The sequence below is a fragment of the Aptenodytes patagonicus genome, chromosome 18, assembly GCF_965638725.1.
Source record: "Aptenodytes patagonicus chromosome 18, bAptPat1.pri.cur, whole genome shotgun sequence".
Taxonomy (NCBI): Eukaryota; Metazoa; Chordata; class Aves; order Sphenisciformes; family Spheniscidae; genus Aptenodytes; species Aptenodytes patagonicus.
In genome coordinates, this window is record NC_134966.1 from 12,343,920 (window position 1) to 12,357,187 (window position 13,268).

General features: G+C 49.6%; 2 protein-coding genes across 5 annotated transcripts in view; one reads left to right on the forward strand and one right to left on the reverse strand.

The window, feature by feature from the left end:
• Positions 1 to 3,066: 3,066 nt before the first annotated feature.
• On the reverse strand, positions 3,067 to 5,060 carry RPL35 (ribosomal protein L35). Its single transcript, XM_076355433.1, has 4 exons — positions 4,977 to 5,060; positions 4,559 to 4,695; positions 3,995 to 4,076; positions 3,067 to 3,287 (listed from the first exon to the last, which is right to left on the reverse strand). Exons 1-4 carry the CDS (start codon positions 4,977 to 4,979, stop codon positions 3,138 to 3,140), a joined length of 372 nt encoding a protein of 123 aa, XP_076211548.1. The 5' UTR covers positions 4,980 to 5,060; the 3' UTR covers positions 3,067 to 3,137.
• Positions 5,061 to 5,776: 716 nt separating this feature from the next.
• Positions 5,777 to 13,268, forward strand: part of SCAI (suppressor of cancer cell invasion) — a 49,291-nt gene continuing 41,799 nt past the window's right edge. For all 4 annotated transcript variants that reach the window (XM_076355207.1, XM_076355208.1, XM_076355209.1 and 1 more), the window contains exons 1-2: positions 5,777 to 5,850; positions 5,997 to 6,041. In XM_076355207.1, the coding sequence (XP_076211322.1) occupies positions 5,798 to 5,850; positions 5,997 to 6,041 (98 nt within the window). In that variant the 5' untranslated portion in view covers positions 5,777 to 5,797. The remainder of the gene's footprint in view (positions 5,851 to 5,996; positions 6,042 to 13,268) is intronic.

The following is a 13,268-nucleotide window of genomic DNA, read 5'->3' on the forward strand; positions in this document are numbered from 1 at the left end:
GGTCACCTACTCCCCCTCCCGACAGCAGAGCGCTGCGCCAGAGTCCCCTCTCCCGAGGGAGCAGTTCCACACTTTGCACAACCACCCTCTGTGTGCAGGAGGCAGAAGCAAAGCGTGCCCTGGGCAGCAAAGGCTGCGCCCCAGCCCAGCGCCGTGCTGCAGGACAGGCTGAGGCAGCTCCGAGCTGAGCACCCTGTGTTTTGTTCTCCATTCACAAGGGTGCATAGAAAAGCTTTGAAAATACAGCAGATTGTAACTGAAACCCCCATTAGATACCTGAGAAGTAGTACGAACTGATTTACCTTCAAAGGTAGCCTTGCTCCAAGCAGGCAGTTGCACTAGAGACCTCCAGAGGAGCCTTCCAACCTGAATTATTCCATCTTTGTAACTGCGCCTTGTAGAACTGTAGACACACAAACACCAGCAAAACCCTCCCGGTTGTCACTTCAGGATGTTCAGGGTATCAGCTTCAAGCTGCTGTTCATTTCGTCTCTGCAGTTCGGGCACATGTTTAGTGTTCTCCGGGCACGATGATGCTATCCAAACCTGTGACTGTTCAGTGCCTGGTAATCAGTTTGGTTTTTTTCTTCTTTCTTTTTTTCCCCTCTTGTTACTGACTAGTAAGTGGCATGTTAGTGATCCGTATCACAGCTGGATCTTTTCGAGAGAAGATCCTCTCTAGGCAGCGCTGCTGCTCTCATGGCTGGGGGTGGAAGGCGACAGCCGTTTCACCTGAAGTGCACTCCGATGTTGTCATCAGAGGCTCTGCAGTGCATCCACCTTCTTCCCGTCTTCATTGTCAAGCCAACACACAGCTGACGCCATCCAGGAGCAAACCCTGGAAGGCCATCAGGGCAACATTACCCATGTTTGCTTTTCCGCGTCAGGAATGCTGGCAAGAGCCATCAGGCTCCTCTCAGACGCGCTGCCAGAGGAGCACGGGGGTACACCACGCCTCTCCAAAAGAGAAGCCCAAACGCAGCCGGGCATGATCTGACAGAAGCAGCCTGCCCCAGCCTGCCCAATTCCCAGCACAGGGGCCCAGCCTCTCCCTCGCCTCTTTCAGGCATCAGCCTCCTGGGACAGGATCTGGGATCCTCGTAGAGGTGCGCTCCTTCTTCCGGAGGGCCACGTGTGCTGGGTGAAAAGCATGTGCTTCTCCAGGAGCGGCTTGCTGCTGGCCACTGCAGGATATTCAGAGACGGTAACGCAAAGCATTTTGTAACCCTGCCTGCCTTTATGGTAATACGAACACGAGCCAAAGGAGCCAGTTCCCACACGCAACACTCCATCTTACGGCACGTTTCAGCAGCCTGGATCCATGCAGAGCTGGGCCCAGAGCTGCGCCAGGCTGGGTCTCCTTCGCCGCCAAACGTATCGTGTTTGGGTCCACGCTAAGCTCCTAACAAAGCTATCACACAGCCAGTATTAGCATCATCGTAAAGCTATCCCTCGCAATAGGTCAATATATGGGAAATCACTTTACCACACATAATTAGACCTCTCTCTGGTTAAAACTTGTTTGAGGCTTAAAAATCCTTCAGATCTATGCTAAGTTCAGCAAGCAGAATTAAGATTTTTCCTAAACAGAATCTGGATCCAATCCAAGTACTCCCTAATGGGTAGAGAATTTTTTGTTAGAATGTATTAGCTACACTAACACAAACCATGACTGCTGCATCACTAATGCTCGAGCAGCACTGCGTAACTCTTCCTTACATCAGAACCAAAAAAGGCTTTTGGAATCGCAACTCCATCCCCAAGTTCCAAAGAACTCCGTGGGGGACAGAAAGTCGAACGATTTAACTAGTTCTGTGCTTCAGGGGTGAAAGCGTGGAACTGTGAGACCAGGGAGTGCCTTGAAACTTTAGAGGCAACAATCTTCTAGTTCAGCTTTTCTCAACTCTGGTTTCCCCGATTTCATTTGACCTCAATCAGTCTTCACACGCACACAAAAAGAACACTTGGCCTGAATATCGTATCCCCTACATTTTCCTAACACTTAACTGGAGCTGAGCTTCCTCTCTTCCCATCCCACAGCATGTAATGCTGTGCGCTAACACCAGCCTGGTTGGACTATCCTCATCCAAAAGAAATAAGCTGCGTGCCACTAGGACACCCTCTTTACACCTGTAACTCCCAGGGTGAGTGCAGCGTCAGCCTGCAGACTTCATAGCAGGCAGCGTTGCAGCTTGTGCGGGTGGATGCAAGCACCCCTGCAGTCCTGCCACAGGCCCCCTGCGCAGCCAGGCACCGACAGACCAAACACCCTGCATCCAAAATGCACCTCTGCTGACAGGCGATGCTGGATGGTGCCTTCACCTTCACCCCGGAGAGCACCCTCTTACTTCCAGAAGCTGTTTGCCAAGGCTAAATCAGCTGCAAGTGGGAACAAATCTGGAGGACGATGCCGGAACCCAGCTTCCTGACCAACACTGAAGAAGCTTCCTGGGAAGGCGGCTGCAGCAGCCCTCTGGCCAGCCCTCGCTGCAGCTCCAGGCAGCGGTGGTCGGACTGGCGACCAGCCACCTGTGAGGCGCCTGCCTGAAGCCATCTGCCGGCAGGGCCAGGCAGCTCAGCTAGGCAAACCGCTGCCTGCGGCATGCGCCTGAACCGGGGACGGACGGGGATTCTTTGGTGCTACAACTAGTTGCGCAGAGATCCGAAACAACTGCTGACGAAATTCTTCAGTTTCAGTCCACTAAAACACCTCGCAAATTAGTTCATCTCTGTAACACTTAAACACTGGCACAAGACAAAAACTTTAAACATTTACTCTTAAGCTACTGAAGTGATGAATACCAGCTTATTCACATGGTAAACATCCACGTGCAGTCTATCTCAAGTTAAATACTTCTTACATGTTAAGTGCAACCCCAGCTTCGCAGATCTGTACTCATCTGCCCGTTCTTCAAAGAGAAAAACAATCCTAAACTGCAAGTTATGTTAGTATTTTCATTAGCAATAAAAGTTCAAATAAACTTTCTGTGAATTCTCTGATTTCTCTTCATAAAGCTGTTTGCTTCTTTAACCCACCACTACTAAAAAAAAACCACCAGTGACAGCTTCCAAACAAAATTCTATTTAATGAGACATACTCAGCCAATATAATTAAGAACTTTCGGCACACTGCAGTTTTATGCCTTGATGGCGTATTTCCGGACAGGGTACAAACGTTCTTTTCGCTGCTGTTTTTTGGTCTTCAGATTTTCTTCATGTTTATTTAATCTGCGTCGCATGGCACGAGTCTTCTTCGGCCGCAGATCAAGAGGCTTATACTTTTTGCCCTATTTGCAAAAATACAGGACAAGTTGAGTTTGAGAGACTGCAAGGTAGCAATCAGGTGCACAAGCTCAGAGCGAGCTGAGCTGCCTGCAAGAACAACATCCGCAGCAGTGCTTGAAGCTTCTTTTTATTGGGACTATCGTTACAGTCTAGAAGTTTAAGAGAATTTCTCCCCACTGGGAAACATGAGTCGGTTCCAACTTTTGTACCGGCTGTACTGGCTTTGACTCAGGTTTAAGTAATGCTTAATCTTACAAGTCCCAGTTATCCAACACCTCTTGTAAAGTTCTTTTTTTCCTATTCTATGTAATTCAAACCCCGAGAAGTAATATTGTAAAAACTGGAAAAACTTATCGAGATAAAGAATTCCTTGGTCACCTGCAACATGATTGAAATTTAGGAGAGTATCTGTATTTCTGGAAACTGCATCTTCTAGAAAGTACACTACCCCGCAGATTAGTGATGCTGCCCAGAAAACTCTCCTGGCAAAAGCAGATTCGCACCGAGCTTACAGAATGCAGGGCAGTCTTGCAATAATATTTAAAAAGGAACCATGACTAAAGAACTTTAGAACTGAACATAAATGAGTATTTTTATCTTGGGTTTTAAGCTTTTAAGTAACAATCCACAAAATCAGTTCCTGCCTGCAAATTACATATTTGAAAACAGTAAGAAAAAAAAGACCACTATGCAAGATGTTTGGGCTTACCTTGTAAAACTTCCTCAAGTTCTCCTTCTGGGTCTGGTTGATAACAGTTAGGACTCTGGCAATGGATTTGCGCACCACACGTCTGCACGTGGGAAAAAAAAGTACGTCTCAGAACATACTGAAAGACAAGTACCACAGGTTCAAAACCCGGTATACAGAAAACGTGTACACGCTACAACCAAGCAACTGACACCGCACCGTGCTGTAGCAACACTAACAATTTCCGGCATATCTCAGCGTAACATCTCCCAGCAAACAGACGCACAAACCGATTTTCAGGCCTACAAATGTTTGTTCCTCTTTCATACCATTTTTTCCTCGTTTTACAGCACAAGGCAACCACACAGGCTGTGAAAGCACCTCTCAAACACAGCGCACCGTCGCCCACACAACCCAGGCGCGACCACTCCCACGCGGTACCGGCTAAAGGCCGCCGCTCCCGCACCCCCTGCTCGGGCAAGCTCCTCCGCGGCCTGCCCGCAGCACCCCCCCGAGCCGCAACACCCGCGCAGGCGCTAACCCGGCCGCGGGCCTCGCCGCCGGGCCGGGCCGGACCCCACTTACATCTTGGAGAGCTTGGAGGCGGCCCCGCCGGTCACCTTGGCCACGCGAAGCTGCGACAGCTCCACCTTCAGATCCTCCAACTGCTTCAGCAGCTCCTCCTTCTTCTTCCCCCGCAGGTCTCGGGCCTTGATCTTGGCCTGCGGGCGGCGGACAGGCCGTCAGCTCCGCTCCCGGGACCCCGCCGCGCCCGCCGGCCGGGAGCGGCCTTCCCCAGGCCGCCGCCCCGCGGCCTCCCGCCGCCCCTCAGGCCCCACCTCGCCGCCCGCCCTCATCCCCCCCACATCACGGCGACGGCGGGGCCAGGCCAGCAGCGTGTGACGGCGGCGCGGCGGGCTCGGTGCCGCGGCGGGACGGCCGGCGGCCCGGTGCCCGCGCGGATGCCGCCGGATTGCAGCGGGAGAGGCAGGGAAGCGCTCACCATGATGGCAGCACCGGCGCGGTTCGGGGCGGAAAGGACGGAAGCCGCGCAGGAACAGCAGGCAGAGGGTGCTGTCGGCCGGAGCGCACCAATCCGCGGCCGGGCGGGGGGAGGAGCCTGTGCGCTGCGCACCCCCCCGCGGGCAGCGCGCTGGTACCGGCCGCGGGCGCTGACAGGGAAGGCGGGAGGCGGCGGGGCAGCGCCGCCGGCCCCGGGGCACTGGGGCTCCGGCCCCTCGGGAGGGGGCTGCTGCGCGCCGCTCTACGGCGGCGGCTCGGCGGTGCTGCCGCCGCCCCCCCTCTCTTTCAGCGCTGGAGCGCTGTCAAAGCGGAGCCGGTGTTCTCGCGCGGGCCGAGGTGCGGCACTCTTACCCCGGCAGCGGTGGGGTTCGTGACGGCGGGCGGGGCGGGAGCGGCCACCGCGGCGGAGCGGGGCTGGGGCAGGGGCAGGGCCGTGCGCGCAGGTGGCCACGCGGGACGGAGGGAGGGCGGGAGCTGGTCGGGTCGGGTCGGGTCCGCCGCGGCGGGACAGGCCTGCCCGCACGGTGGCGCCGCCGCACGCCGCCTCCCGCCGTATCCAGGCAGCCGCGCCGTGCCTCACCGGCCCCGCGCGGGAGGGCGGGGGGCTGCCGATAGACAGCCTGCGCCGCCAATCAGAAAACCGCCTCGCCGTTGGCCCGGGCGCTCCCCCAATAGGAGCGGGCGGGGGCGGGGCGAGGCCGGCCCAGACTAGCGTGAGGCGGCAGCCGCGCTCCGCGCAGCCGGAGCCTTCGCCGCGGCGGCGCTGGCGGCTTTGCCCGGGAGCTGGCGGAGGCGGCGCGGATGGTGAGAGGAGCCGCCCGGCAGCGCCTGCCCCGCACCGGCCCGGCCTCCAGGTGCGGGGGGCGGAGCGGCGGCGCGGGCGGGCGCGGGGCGCGGGCGGGGCGGCGGCGGCGCGGGCGGGCGGGAGCGGCGGCGGCTGCGGGCGCCTCGGGGCAGGCCCGGCGGCGGCGCGCCCCTCACCGCTGTCTCGCCCCCGCAGAGCTCCAGGCCCAGCGGAGAAGCCCTGCCGCAAGCGGAAGCCCAGGTAAGGCGGGAGCGGGCGGCGCGGCAGGTGCGGGCGGGGGCGGCCGGGGCTGCGCGGAGCATCCCCTCCCGGCGGGCTTCTCCCGGCGGCGGGGCAGGCTCCGCGGCGGCGTTAGGCGCCTTCTGAGACGAGCCGCAGCTCCGCCGGGGGGTCTGTGCCCTGTGCCGGGGCTGAGGGGCAGCGATGGCGGTGGAGGCTGCCGAGGCCCTGTGCCTGGGTGCACGGAGCCGTGCTCACCGCTGTCTTTGCCGTTAACGGGGAAGAGAAATACGATGTGACACGTTTTCCGTTTAGGCCTTGATTCGCAGCGTAACTGCAATAATTACGAAAACGGCCCCCTCTTTATTAACTTCTCCGTTCTTTATGTTATCTTCCTTCTCGCCACCCCGCCTCTCCCAGCTGGGGAGGCTGTAGGTGTTTAGCATGCCTTTGACAGGTAGCTGCCTTTCTGCATCAGCAAATGAAACCTTTCAGGTGAAATATTGCTGGGTTTTACAAGAGCTGTCTGCGCAGTGCTAGATATCCAAATTGCAAGTTAGATGGAATCATCATGGATTTATTCTGATTTTAAACTTTTACCTCAGCAACTCCCTCTTCACCGAATTCTTGTTTTGTACTGAGAAATGCTTTGGACAATAGGTGGTGTGAAATGCCCTTGGGGATAGAAGCTGGATGGTTGTTATGTTGTGTCATCCCCCCAGATTTCTTGCCTGTTACTGGCTATAAAAATGTCAATAAGCAAAGGCTGCCCCAGATAAAACACTCAGGATCAAGACTGCAGGTTTTCAGAGTATGGGTCTAATCTCCCACCACAGAATAGGACCTGTTTTCGTCAAAGTCTGAGTTGCACTTCTGTAATTTAATTACCAGGCTCCAAGCTTGCTTGCTTAAGCTGTGTCTCGGCTAAGCAATTCTAGTCCTCCAATCTGCAAAATGGATCCCTTAATAGAAAAAATCCCTAGTTTTTGCAAGAGCTGTCCAAATGCAATCCATAAGTCTCAGCATCTTGTCTAAGCTAATGCAAAGCAGCAGCGTTGGACCATATGATGACTGAAATGCTAGTATAAGTGAGTCTCCCAGCATGCGTACGCTCTCCCACCATTCCTGTGAGCGACAGAACCGCAGTGTTGGTAGCAGCCTTCGGAAATCATAGAAGATCATCCTGGTATGGATCTTGCTGTGGAAGTTTGCAGATGCGGTTACTGCCCGGTGCATCTTCTCGCCTTGTGTGAACCCTGTTGCGTAACAGTTGTAACTTCCCTTGCTCAGACTGTTGAGGGAGCGATTAAGAAGCATGATACCTGACTGTAGATCATGTTCTTAGAGAAAAAGACGCTTTGTTTTCAAATCAGATAAGTCAGTCTCTTTTAAGATGTTTTGATAAACTGGATCACAATTTATGTTAAATGAAAGAAACAATGAGTCACTTAATGAGAAGCAAAAAGCATAATTCTCCAATCACTCTGGGCTGCCAAAATAATACAGATAGCATACACAAATGTGATAGCCAGGTTCTTTGCTACAGAAAACATAAAAAACATTCATAGAAACTACATGGAGAGAAGAAATATTTTGCTGTGCTACAAAGGAAGTTGTGATCATTGTTTTATCTTGAAATATAGGTACAATACAGCATCAAAATTCAATTGGCAATCCATGTCCCTTACAAACATTGGAAGATTTTATCACAAAGATGACTAGTTGGGCTAAGCTCTACGTGTAAGAATGATGCAGACAACAGCACCGCGTTCTGTGTTCACCATGCTCAGTTGAGAAACTAGATCTACAAGTGATAAAATGCTGAAAGTGCTTAGCAGTGGGAGGAATGCATAGCTTGCCTGTATTGTTATTCATTTCTGTGTTACTGTTTTATTTGGTGGAGAGAGGTAATAAAAACGGAGAGTAACAATTCAAGACATTGAGAAGCTTATAACCTGAGTCATTTCTGCATTGAAATTAAATTGTGTTGTCCGTAATGTTGCACTGAAGGCACAGATTTAGGAAGGTGGGAGGACGGGGGCTGTAGCTCTCCCTCCTCTGCTGCCAGCGCCGCTCCTGTCACATGATGCGACTGCACAGTCCTCCGCTCGCACTGCAGCTGCGCTCGCCCTGGCGTGTGCCAGTCAGATTTCGCCTCCTTCTGCATCACTTTTATTCTGGTTTAGCTCTGTTGGCTTTAAATGGAGTTGTTGATATAAACGGATGATGGGAATTCATTTGATCATCTGGACACGTTCCTTTGTTGGCTTATCTTTTATTCTGCATGGTGTGCTTTAGGCAAGGAAGGAAGAGTTCTGGTGTGAAAGTCTACTCTGAGGTGATGTTATTGCCTAAATAGCTAAAATTTAACTGTATTTTAAACAAAAAACCCAACACACACACACACCCAACCCCCCAAAGCATGATACAGCTATCAGAGTCTTACCACAGAAATCTGCGTGTTGATGTCTTTTTTCACAGAACTTTTCATAGAAATGTTCAGTTGGAGCAATCTTTGTAGAAGGAAAACCAGGACCACCTGTACATGCAAGTTTTATATTAATTTTCTTTGACATTCTTGTATAAGGACGTTCTGCAGGCTTGGCTTTTTAGTCGAGTTGCTCTCTTTAAGCACATAAGCTGTTCTGGATATGTAGTTTTTAAACAGGCTAGAAACAGAGGTTTGAAACAGGGTATGTGTTGCAGCAGAAGGAAGCAGTTTAAAGCAGTGGACCAAATTGTGTGTGGGAGCTGCATGGAGGGTCAAATAGAGGTCTGTTTCTATAAAGTATGTAAGTTAGTTGCCAACACAAATATTACCTAGCAGTTTACATGTGCTGAGAGAGCGCAGCACAGCCCTGCAACAGGAATAGAAGAGAATAACCATCAATCTGGTTCCCTGAGGATGTCAGTCAAGAAAGGAAGTGTGCGATGCCAAAAAGCCTGGATGGAACAGCAGGTTTAGAGGACTCGTCGTTTGAAGTATTTTTAATTATTGCTATTATTATAATGGAACACAGACTAGAAGCTGAATTTTTTAAATATAATTAAAGCAGAAGTCAGCAGGGGGATTTCTCTGCTGTGTGGCAGAGAAATGGTCCAGGAGCAGTTCCTGCTCAGGAGGGTGAATTCCCAGAGTGATAACGCTCTCCGTGCAATTCCCGAGCTTGCTGGCAGCTTACTGCCAAACACCGGTTTGGAGGGAAGAAGTGAACTGAATTGATCAAAAAGCTTTCTGTAGCTTGTACTGCATTCTCTTTTGTCAGAGTAAGGTTCCAGTTGGAAAGTAGCCATTGACACCTTGGCTGAGAATGCTAACAAGATGCAGAGTGTGATAACTGCCCTCCAGATCGGACGCTGGCCTGAACTGCCATTTGGGCCATCTAGTAAATAATTTGACTTGCCGGAAAGAAGTCTCCTAATTCTCCATATCACATTAACATCAAGCTACATTGTATAGCAACCGTTCAGTTTTGAATTAATGAGTGTACATCAAAGAGTTAAAACATCAGTCGTTTTCTGAGTAAAGAACGAAGGAAAAAAAATCTATCTTGTAACTCAGATGCTTTTCAGGAACTTGGCCGCTCTAGATATGAGAGGCATGTGCTTTTCCGCCCTGCTTTAGGTGATGGCTTAGTTCAAGGGGGCCCAGATTTGGCTCAGTCAACAGTTGTGTTGGCGTCTTGCCATCAAATGTGCATAAAATGGAGCTGACTGCAATTCCCTTCTCACTCTAACATGGAGGGGCAGCCCAGAGAGACCTGAGGCCCTGGTATACCTTGCTGTAGGTTGACTTGGCTATGAGAGTTATAGCGGGATGTGCGATCCCTGCAGCATAAACTGTGGTATTGTGACTTGATCATTGCTTTCAAGTCCCTGGGTTCTATTTTGGTGTCTTGTCATAACTAATGCATTTCAACCCTTGTTGTGCCTGTGCTTCCAAAATCCTTCTCCCTTCTCACAGCGGCTTACGCGCTTTTCCAGATGTACGAGGTTCATACGTCATTTGCCGACTCTTCCTATATTTTGTGGCATGTGCACTGCCACAAAATCAAGATAAAACACAACTGGCATTTTAGCTGCTCCAAGAACATTGTGTGTAAATAAACCACTAAATAGTTTAGCTTGTGAAATGTAAATACACACAGCTCAGCCCGCCGCAGCTGATGGTGTTTTTCTATCTCCCTTCTTCCCCTCCCACCCCTGCCAAGAGTAGGCTAGCCTGATGTTCTTTTTTCTATTGCTCTCTCATACAATGCAAATGTCTACTAAGTACCATGTAGGTGGTATGCAGGCACCACTACAGATTCATGATTTGAATTTGGGTGAAAGGGAACACTTGCATCCTCTTCCACATTGCTTCTGAACCATCTTCTGGGGATTCCTGGACTCCGATGACCCAGAAACTCTGCCTTGGTCTGACTTTGAGCTTGAGCTCATTTTTGGTAGCAAACTAGTTAAGTCAGTAGAAGAGCAGAGGCCCAACTGTGATGACATTTTTAGCCTTTGCCCTTTGTTCATCCTATACACAAAAGGTCATGAACTGCAGTGAAAGAGGGATCACAGAGGGCGCAGAATGGACAAAGGTGGAACAAATTGCCAGTGGCAGAAACATAAAGAAGAGAAGCAAAAGTTTTGTGTTATGAAGGTAATTGAAAAAGGCCACGCGCATCCCACGGTGATATCGTGTCTCTTGTATGTAAAGTGAGTCCGCCCATAGTGAATTTAGAAGAGGCTGCTGGTAAGGTGTGGCTCAGATGATCTCAATGTAGAAGGCAGGGACAACACTGTTTCCGAGGTATGATGTTACTGAGCAGCTCTGCGTTGTTCTAGGAGAAAAGATGCGAAAGCTGCAGTTCTGGATACAGTCAGGTGTGTTTTAATCAATAAAAGGATTTTTAAAGACTTGTAAACCAAATGAAAAGTCTGATTCTATAGACTAAGCACTTATTTGAAGCTAAATAATAGGACTGACACTACATGCTGGATATTCAAACTCATTTGACTCAGAATGGATTCGAATTTGTGGTGTTGGTAGTTTCTCTACAGAAAGTCTTGAGACTGTTCCTGCTGAGATGTCAAAGGTAATGCAGTGGTGGCAGCTCATGTTAACTCTGGGGTCTTAATATGAGACACTGTTTGCAAATCTTCTGGTCTTCTGATGTGCTGAGGAATGAACTACACATTCATGTGAAAGTATTAAACTTTCAGTTTGCAGTAATAAAATAAAATTCTTGTATAACTGTGTGCCTGCTATCTGTCACTTCCACTTGCTATAGCAGTGTGCATCTGGAGAATTGTGCGTGCGTGTTTTTATCTTGTTTTCTTATATATCCCCTTCCCTCTCCTTTCCCCTTTTTAGGAAACAAAGTTTATGCAAATGCATAGTCAGGCTTCCTTGTTTTTTTTCTTCTTCTCCAAGCAGCTTTTAAATCACTTGTCCGATGTAACCAGTGTTGCTGCAGGGAGAAAGGTCCTGAAGATTATCTAGCCAGTAACGTTCACAAAGCTCAAAGGAAGTTGAAGGAGAGGGACATGTTTAGTGCATCTATTAAAGGGAAGAACAGGCAGAAGAGAGTTGTTATATTTTGTAGGAGGCATCTGGCCAGCCAGTCAGCATGTGTGGAGCTCTGGGACAGCTGAAGCAGTCCCCTTTGCCGGGTGGGCGACCTGGGGTTATTGTGATGGGTGGGGAAGGATCAACAGGGCCACATACAGGTCAATGTGGGACCAGGCTTCCTCCTTCTGTAAAAGAGAGGATGACTGTTCGTGTACAAATGTGTGAGCTAGTGTCACAGGCTCAGTTGTTTTTTTGTTTTTATTATTTTTTTTTAAAAATGTCTTCCCTCTTGCTTAATCTTTAGAGATAGTACTATTTCTGCAAGTTAGCAGTAAAATTGGTATATTTTAGTAGGAAAAATACTTTCTTGGTGAATTCCTGATTGGAGTAGAACTAGTTGCATTTGCAGGTGATTTTCAGTCAGCCACACTGTAATTTGTTTACAAAATAGAAGTTTTTCACCCACCTAGTTAATGCTGCATTTCTCCTTAGTGCCCTTTTGAAATAAGCATGCAGGCAGAGAGAACATGATTTGACCAGCATTATCAGCTAAATAAAATAGCTCTGTGTTTCTCTTTCTTAAGTTATATTGTAAGTTGCTTTTTATTGTGGTGTTCAAACAAAAAATATCTCCAAAGCCTGGGCTCTGCCCAAGTCCTTTTCCTTGTGTATTCTGTGTGCATGTTTATACAGCAGTGAGCATAGCTGGTACAGAAACAATCTAGTTGTTCTTTAAGCTAGACCTGGCTATTGCTGTCCTCCTGGACTACAGACCCTGCCAGGAGTCCAGGAGTGGTCTCAGACTGCTCGCAGATGCCTCCTGCAGCGTCCAAGTGAGCTACTGTAAAAGGAGCTTGGTATGTCTGGAAGAGCTGCAGCCACTGCAGTGCAGACATGCCCTGAGGTGAACAGTGGTTGGGGATGAGAAATGTCTATGTTTGGTTCCAACTTTTACTAAAAACCTTGGAATACTAAAGAAATCCTTCCCCCCCCCCTATATTTTATAAAGAAATGGTCTGATATATAACTGCTCTTTGCCGTTCCCTCTGAAGTACTGACTCCAGCAGTCTGTGAAGCTTTCAGTGTGTGTACATCCGTGTGTATGGGGTGTGTGTGTGTGTGTGTGTTATTTATTTATTTCAGTCTTTCTTGAATAGAACTGAGTGGTGTCTCAGGAGCTTTGGGACAGTGGCTCTCAGTGGAGGATTAGGTATTCTTGCAAGAGGAATGAATTGGGGTTCTAATTAATTTTGTGTTGTCTGAGGCTCTGTCAGTGCTCTGAGCAGATTACATGGAAACGCACAGATGGTTTTCCCAAAACGTGCAGTATAGCTTTGAAAGAAAGCACGAGAGGCGAGTATGCCAGTCTGTAGAAGAAAAGGAGAGGCAACTAGAGAGCAAAGGTAGACGTCTTGCTTGACAAAGGCAGGATCAGATGTTTCTTGGTAGATATTTGAGTCATGATGGTACCAGGCTTCGGGTATGAATGATCAAGAGCTTAGTTTTATCTGTGCTATTAATTTGTGGCTAAGAAATAGATACCAACTGGGCATCTGGCTTTATATCATGTCCCTTTTTGGCAATGATGCTGTGGGAGATGTGTCAGGATGAAAAGTGAAAAGAGAGCTGGTCTCTTTGACTCAAGGTTTGAGACCTTTAAAATCCTGATAGATTGGAATGTATTTTCC

Coding starts and splice junctions, on each gene's coding strand:
- RPL35 (XM_076355433.1), bottom strand. Junction 4,077..4,558: donor GCCTCCAAGCTCTCCAAGAT/GTAAGTGGGGTC, acceptor TCCCACGTGCAG/ACGTGTGGTGCGCAAATCCA. Junction 3,288..3,994: donor ACTTGAGGAAGTTTTACAAG/GTAAGCCCAAAC, acceptor TTTTGCAAATAG/GGCAAAAAGTATAAGCCTCT.